The 8302-nt window shown below is 40.5% G+C and overlaps 1 protein-coding gene across 1 annotated transcript; it reads right to left on the bottom strand.

The window, feature by feature from the left end:
* Nucleotides 1–3548: 3548 nt before the first annotated feature.
* On the bottom strand, nt 3549–8217 carry LOC138192636 (ubiquitin-conjugating enzyme E2 variant 1-like). Its single transcript, XM_069140164.1, has 4 exons — nt 8163–8217; nt 6913–7061; nt 6192–6317; nt 3549–4816 (listed from the first exon to the last, which is right to left on the bottom strand). Exons 1-4 carry the CDS (start codon nt 8182–8184, stop codon nt 4670–4672), a joined length of 444 nt encoding a protein of 147 aa, XP_068996265.1. The 5' UTR covers nt 8185–8217; the 3' UTR covers nt 3549–4669.
* Between the last annotated feature and the right edge of the window lie 85 nt (nt 8218–8302).

The following is an 8302-nucleotide window of genomic DNA, read 5'->3' as shown; positions in this document are numbered from 1 at the left end:
GTTCAGCTGAGGCTGATGGAAATGTCCCTAGTTTTAAATAGCTATATGGCCATAAACCAATATTGACCCAATGGTGTCACCACACTAGAAATCAAACTTCAATAGTACAGTTCATCCTGAGGGGAACATTTATTTTGGCACCACATTTCCTATGGCAGTGCTTCCAATAGCTGTTGAGACATTTCAGTCAAAGCTACAAATGTGAACCTCATGGTGGCGATAGAGGAAAAGTCCTGGGATCACCAGAGTCAGACGGATTCATCCTCTGCATTGACGGCATTTCATCCAGTTCAGCCAGTGCTGTATTTGTGAATTTTAAATTTGCAGCACAGACATTTCAAAATTGAAGTTTTATTGGCATAGTAATGATAATAATAACAGTATTAATAATATTTGTAGAACAAAACTCAAGTGCAAATTCAAATTAAAAGATCAAATCAAATTCAGTGGTGGAAGAAATCTTAATAAATTCTAGGAAGTAAGGGGATTAAAACAAAACAAAAAAACTTAAATAAATAGACAAATAAAAGCAAGAGAATATGTAAATAAAATGTGGACGGACTCTGATAAAGTGGATGTTAGTGGTCGATCCAGAGGTTCAAACCCACCACGTAAAACGTTCTTTCGTTTGGAGCCTCTGAAACAGATTGGAGGTCATAACTGTGTTTGGGAAAGAGGTTGTGAAGAGTATTAAAAGTAATCAAAAAAAGACCTCGAAATCAGTTGTGAATTAAAGAAGCTAAATGTGACTTAAAGCACGTACGTTATCGCTTCCTGTTCATAGAAAACACTTTGGTATTTAAACTAAGACGACCTTATTTGGGAGTTTGGGAGCTTCCACCGTCAGAGTCCGTCTCGACACATTTCACCACTTAATGACTTTTTTTTTTCTTTTTCTTTTTTTTTTTATGCAGAAGAACAGGTCGAACTGTTTTTGCCAGTAAACCAGCATGAACATTTCTCTATTACAGGTTTTCCTGAGTGGAATGCAGCCGGGATTGCAGTCAATCACTGTCGGCCTTGTAGTTTGCACGATCAGGTCAAACAAACAGGAGCTCATGTTTCTCTTTTCTTCTTCTTTTTCACAGCTGCTGCATGTTCTCAGTTCTGCTTTTGACTTTAATTTGGCTCGAGGCTTAAATCCTTCTAAATAAACATTTGCTCCATCTGTGTTCTTCCTCACACGAACACGAGTTTTTCTCGCCTCTGGACTTTTACAGCTTTCGGTAAAGCTAAGAAATTTTTAAAAAATAGGTGTAACAACAGGAAAGCATTTAAATCAGCGCCACTTATTTATATTGTACTTTTTTTTATGATCGGCGATTACAAAGGGCAAATAAAAATGAGGGAATAAAATACCTAAAAGTGATGAAATACAATACCAAATAGATCATTTTAAGTAAAAGATATGACAGCAAGACAACAGTCTTGTCCAGACAGGTTTAAATCCTGTCTGGATCTTGCTGATATGAACATTGCAATGTAGGCCTGAAGTGTGCACTGTGTAGAGATATTACATCATAAACCTTTACAGACACTTGTACAGTTGAAGGCAAAGGTTTGGGCACAAAATGTGGACTTTAAGTGTAAAAGCCTCGCATTGATAAGCCTGAAACTGAACAGATAACAGACTTTCTGCATGTGGCGGCATTAAAACTCTCACACAGATGAGCTGTGATCATGCAGGCATATTAATGAAGTTTACTGAAGATGAATAAAGTTACATTTAGGGGTTTTTTCTGACAAGCGTACTTTAAATTTTTTTTAAAAATGACCTCCATGAAAATGTAGGACATTAAATAGCTTTACTGGCTTCCACTCTCACGGTCAAACTTCAGGTTGACGTATAAAACTTCGAAGGTTTGGATGTTCACATGGTCACTTTATCATCATAAAATAAAAGTAGGGCTGAAAGATACTTTGATTAATTACAAAACAACAGTATAAACTTGTTAGGAGCTCATAAATTTCCAATAATTGTGAGACCTGCATGTGAAGGAAACAGCTCTTAAATTTGGTTGATATGTAAACAAACTAAAATAACACAGTGAAATTTGTATAATTAGTCAAATATTGTAATTAAAAGATGAATTCTCCTGTTTGATCATCTATCATGGTGTTGATTTGGTTTTTCAAATGATCAGTGTTTACGCTGCACCACATCTGAGCAGAGCTCTGTTTGTTTAAAGGCAGATTCCTGACTGGTTTATTTCAGTACTGTTCGCTTTAGAGCAGCGCTTTTGAGTCTTATTTAGAATAAAATGTGGCCGGCAGCCTTCAATGTCCTCTTGTCACAGATGCGATCAGTGTGCCGACTGTCACTCACCTCTGATGGTGATGTGGTTTGCTGCTGCACATTTTCCAACAGCAGGTGCTTTTTACATCAGTTTGTCCTCCTTTTCTTTTTAAGATTTTAGCCTTTAGTTTTTGCGACATGTATGCATTTGTGTTGTTTTTGTGTACTTCTTCAACCATCAAGTGGTTAACTGGCTGGTTAATTTTTGGCCTCCTGAGGAAGTCAGGGTTGATCAATGACAGGTGCTGATTTAAGAGGAGGCAAAATATAGTTTGTGAGCAACCTTAAAAAGGAACAAGTGGTGAGCTGAATCTGTTTTTTATAATAAATATGAACTTTGATTATGGAAACTACCTTTTGATTGGAAAACGCTAGAGTTCCTTCAAGTCAGTCTGCTGTGGCGTCTTCACTGAGCCGCTACCTCGTTTCAGCTTATTTGCTTTGTAAGTGAAAAGCTCCAGATGTGTTGTTAGCTGGATTTATACAAGTTTCTTTGACCTTCAGACCGAGCCAGGCTTGCCAGTTTATGTTTTTTCTTTGTTTCTGGCCTGTATGCTAAGCTAAGATAATCAAATCCTGGCTCTGACTTTTCATATCCATGAGTGGTATCAACCTTCTCAGTCAACACTCAGCAAGAAAGTGAACAAACACGTCATCCTTAATGTCAAACCACCCCAGCCAGCATGTGTACATGGGGCTAAATGTGAGCTACGAGGGTACGAAGTGGGAAACATGTACACTCCTACATCGGTTCAGTGTAAAGGCTGGCTGACTTTGCAGGCCCCATCCAGGTTCAATGTAGACCAAATGTTAATGGGCTGAAGCTGGCAAGACTAGGGGGTGGGGGGACTTACTTAATGGAATGACTTACTTAATTGGACAGCCCTGATTTATTCAAAGTTTAATTAATCTTAGAATATTAATCAAAATGGAGGAAAAAAAAATGTGAGTGCAAATTATCACTCAGGTTTCTGTTTTATTGTTTCATTCTGTAATGTGTCAAAATCTAATTAATATGAAAGACTTGTACTTCTTTGCTTGTAGAGGCCTAATATTCTACTCTGATTATTATTAATTATAATTTCTTGATGCGTCTCCTACATCTGCTGGGTTATTGAAGAACAGCAGTTATTTAATATATATATATATATAAAATGTGTCAACTCATTATGTAGAAATGCTCCGTATAATCTTGCATGACCCGCAACCCCATGAGCACAAACACGTAGTCACGTACAACAACACAAATGCGTGAAAAGCATGAATTCAGATTTATGAAAGAAGTGGAGAAAGTAAAACAATCCGTCACATGAAGCAGCAAAAGACAGTTTCACAGGTCAGACGACTGCTCTGACGATACACAGGACCAAAAGAGGTAGCTGATTTCACTTCTACTTTCAAAGCACGTTTGTTTTTTTTTTAGCTGCAAATCTACAGTAGATATGCCGACTATGCATATTAAGATCAGATACAGTGGTATAGATACACAACGTTCACTTTGGATGATTCTCACACAGAGGAACTAAAAAGCCATGTGTGCCCACCTGTTGAGCTGCAGCTTACGAGACTGCTTGAAAACTAAAAAAAAAAAAAAAAACTCTGAGCAAGCCCATGTCAAGACACACTGAGGGAAAGAGTTCATCTGGCCACACGATGATACATACTTATTGCAAAATTAAATGTGTTCTGGGTGCAGGGTTTCCACACGTTCACCCCGACAGAGGATTATCTCCCAACCACACGTTTAGTGAGCTACGTGAAATTATGTTAAGTGGCAGTTTTCAATGATACAAAACACACAAAGAGATACACTCAATAAGATTATTTATGTTATTGTACAATCTGCATTTTTTAACAAATAATAATAAAAAAAGATTAGTAAGATGTACAGTATTCGAATGATCGTATATCTGGCGTGGACTGACGAGTCGAGACCACCCAGAGCTCCAGTGATGGGAGGGGGAGGGGGGCCTGGAATGACTTTCATGAATGCTCAATAAGTGTGTGTGTGTGTGTGTGTGTGTGTGTGTGTGTGTGTGTGTGTGTATCTGCTGTTGTACTCTTGAGTCTCCTGCTGTGTGTGTGTGTGTGTGTATCTGCTGTTGTACTCTTGAGTCTCCTGCTGTGTGTGTGTGTGTGTGTGTGTGTGTGTGTGTGTGTGTGTGTGTGTGTGGTGTGCGCTCAACCAGGATGTTGGCAGGAGGTGGAATGACACATGGCAGAAGATGGGAGGGACACAGCGATGAAAGGAAAACAAAGAGAGACAGAGAGAGAGAGAGAGAGAGAGAGAGAGAGAGAGAGAGAGAGAGAGAGAGAGAGAGGAGAGTTGGGGAAGGGGGAGAAAAAAAGATGGAGGCAAAAGTAGCAGGGGGCTCAGTTGGTGTAGATCTGGCCCTCAGGCGGCTGAGGAAGCTTCATGTTCTCCTTGCAAGTCATGAGCCGTCGCAGCTCCAGCAGCACCATCCGGATGCTGTAGGAGTTCTGCCACTTGGCCAGCGCAGTCACTGCATGCATGTCCACCTGCAGGGCAGAGAGAGTGGGAAGGGGGTGTGATGTCAGACCCTCTCAAATCCTGCCGTGCAGGATTTTCAACGGGAACTCGCGCACGTCAAAAACCGAAATCGTCTCCCGTCTTAGCTTTTACTTTTATGAAGCGTTCCCAGTCCAAACCCGAGTTCAGGGTTTTTTCTCGCCACCCTGTAACCGACTGATTTTTTTTTTAATGTATTTGCAGTTCCTTCAGTCTGTGGTGTGTGAAGCGTTACTCATTAAATTGTGAGGTACTTAAGGCAATCCGAGAACAATAGGTGGGCGGGCGTGGCCACATATGAGCGACTGGAGGAAGTGCAACCACTCGAGAAGAAAAGAAACCATGCGTGCAACATTTATGGCCAGTTGATATAAACGGTGTTCGTCAGTTCGTCTGCTTGACAAACCAATAATGTTGCCAAAAAACAAAAACAAAAAAAAACTGAAGGGAAATGGACAGACTTTACCAGATAAAACAGAAACTGACATAAGGTTTTTTTTTCCTGGAGATGATTTGTATTTGAAAAAAGGTAATAAATCACAATATATGTTATCGTGGTACTCGGCATAATGCAAAATGTTTAAAATGGCCAAAATATTGTGTCTAAAGTATTACGATAATATCGTATAATGACCGAGCATTGTGATAATAACGCATCATGACTTCAGCATCAATATAATAAGTAACGCTACAATAACATATAGTTACTTAAGTATGGTGATAATATTGTGTTAACACCTCTAATGTTCTCCACTGTCCTCTTGTGTGTGTCGTCAGGTTGGTCTGACTGACACACCACAGTTTGAGTGACACCAATCTAAGACCAGCTCCTTCAATATTACCAAATTTGTAGGTAAATGTTTTATTTTTTTTTAAATCTGATTTGGACTTGAATGAAACCCTGAAATATCCAAATGAAAATGGAGCTGGACGTCACGTTATTTTCTTGCGCTACAATGAATGCAACGGTTGCATGAGCTGTCAGAAGAGTCAAGCCTGCACTTATAATAAGAAGTTGTTCATCTGGACTGACCAGACTGCACAATAGACACAACAGTCAGACAAATGAGCGCTCCCTTCATTGTGTGCACTATGAATGATTTGGAAACCTGCCACTCTGATCTGATGTAATTTAACATGAATGCAAACGCTCCCAAATAACATTAATCCTCTTCACCACAACAAGAACATGAACTAAACATGGATGTTTCCTCAAATTTAATCATGATCAGTACCTTTTTTTTTTTTTTTTTTTTTTTTTTTTTTTTTTTAAATCTACTTTAAAGTCTTCTGACAGATTAGGCATCTTATCTTATTTTAGGTAATTCAACTCAAACAATGACTGCGAGTAGAAGATTTACATACCACACCGTTGGAGGTATGAACGCCATTCAAGTTTATCTTTGTCACAAATCTGACAAACGGTGGTGACTCTGGGTATCCTGGCCCACATTCAACCTTCAGATTGTACATCCTGTTTTCATAGCTCGTCTGTGGAGGGAGAAAAGTAGGCCGAGGTGAGAAAACAGCACATCAAACGTCAACAAATGTCACACAATGCTAAATGCATTCAATGATACATATAATGTGAAATCTATAGCTGGAAATACCCCACCTACACACTATAACCATAAAAGAAAAAAAAATGTAGCTGTATTTTAATCCAATCAATAAATTGAAAAAAAGAAAATTGGCAGATTCGTCAGTAATTAAAATATCTGTTGGTTGCAGCCTCTTTGTGGGATTTTTTTTTTTTTTATCTTAATTTGGGTGTTTTATTGTGTGCTGCATCAAAATTTCTGTTTCCTTTTTTTATTATTATTATTACTTCATCCCATTGAGATTTAGTTTAATAAGCCGAGTCATCAATGCAGAGCAGCGTACGACGACACAGACAACATTTTTATTCTTCCGTCTTCCCGTTTCATCTCATGTCTGATTTGTGCGCCGACAGACTTGGACATACAGATCAAACCTGAGCTCCGAGTTATATAACTGTACGTTAAGCTTTTCGTCTCGGGCCCCCCCAAAGCACAGTTCTGACTGAAGGGTTAAAAAAAAAAATTTTTAAAAAGGCACCACTAACCCTCGGAGGGCCGAGGATCACCCCTCTCCATCGTGTTAAGGTCATATCCTCGTCATCCTCCAGACCCCAGCTCACGGTCCCGTCTCCCACGCCTTTCTGACCTTCTTCCAACTCCTCCAGGAGCCGGAAATTGCGAGGAACTTTAACGCCTGTTTGTGGGCAAACACACGGAGAGGCTTTGTCATGCACAGGTCACAACAGGACGGGTGGCGTTAGGTACTAAAAGGGCTGAACAACAACAACAACAACAACAACAACAACAAAAAAGCTTCTGCGAGAGGAATGACTTGCAGTTATAAAGATGTGACTCATTTAGACACACACACACACACACACACACACACACACGGAAAGGCAGGAACGCCTCAATTGGGCAGCTTTCATCAGCCTTTCGATGGTGGCAGGTGTTCCTCATGTCCTCTGACTTTTAACATCTGGCTTCGACGATGCTGCTGCTGCTGCTGCATCATCTGGCCTCTGCAGTGAGACGCGACGGAGCTGCACCGTTGGAGCTGCACCGTTGAACCGAGCCGTGCAAACAAAACACAGTCACACTTTGCCAGCTGGTGCATGCCATTTATCTCATCTCGTCTCGTCTCCAGAGCCCTCATTGAAAACCCAACGCAGATCAGCTTTTCTTTTCTGCATTCAGCAGACGGTCAAAGTGTCTCAAGAGAAAGACAAAAAAAAAAAAAAAAAACGTATTCACGTTTATAGAGACAAGACGGGGAGGCTGCAGCAGACATTTTAGGAGGGGGGGAGGAGAGGGGACGCCGACAGACCTCCTCCGGGTTGCAACGCATCGGTTTTCAGCGTCAGTAAATAATCTTCATGTCGCCGACGGGGCTGACGTTACGTTAGGGTGGCGATGTTGTGGTTCACTAAGCGAATAAATAAATGAAACCGCGTGCAGGGAACTGGTGTTAAATGATTCATCGCCCCCCTTTTTTTTTTTTTTTTTTTTAAAGTCCTTTATCGACAGTCTCGTTTCATCTAACTTAAAACTCCACGTTAGCTTTAGCTTAGCTCCGCTTCCTCCTCCCTCCCTCTCCAAAGCAAGCGTTGGTTTTTTTTTTAGTTTTTTTTTTAGCTCATATCTTTTTCACGCAGCGAGCTCCAATCGAGGTAATCAAACCCCCACCGCGACACGCAAACAGCTACGGCGTTAAAAAAAAATAATAATAATAATTCATTGAGCCGATGATTCAACGACAGCTTTTCGTGGCGATTAATATATCTCAATCATTTACCTGATCCGGCGGCGACCGCCATCTTGTCGCTACACAGCGGGAGCGCGCACGTACTTCTCTCATTGTTGATCGGCGGTGCGTGCGCGCGGCAGAAACGCAAAGCGTGGCTTCCTTTGTTGCTCCAGAGATCATTTTATGAC

Source organism: Embiotoca jacksoni, unplaced genomic scaffold (genome assembly GCF_022577435.1).
Source record: "Embiotoca jacksoni isolate LCO1_2020_lvr unplaced genomic scaffold, fEmbJac1.0.p SCAF_9, whole genome shotgun sequence".
Lineage (NCBI taxonomy): Eukaryota > Metazoa > Chordata > Actinopteri > Embiotocidae > Embiotoca > Embiotoca jacksoni.
This window is presented reverse-complemented; position numbering and strand designations above follow the sequence as displayed.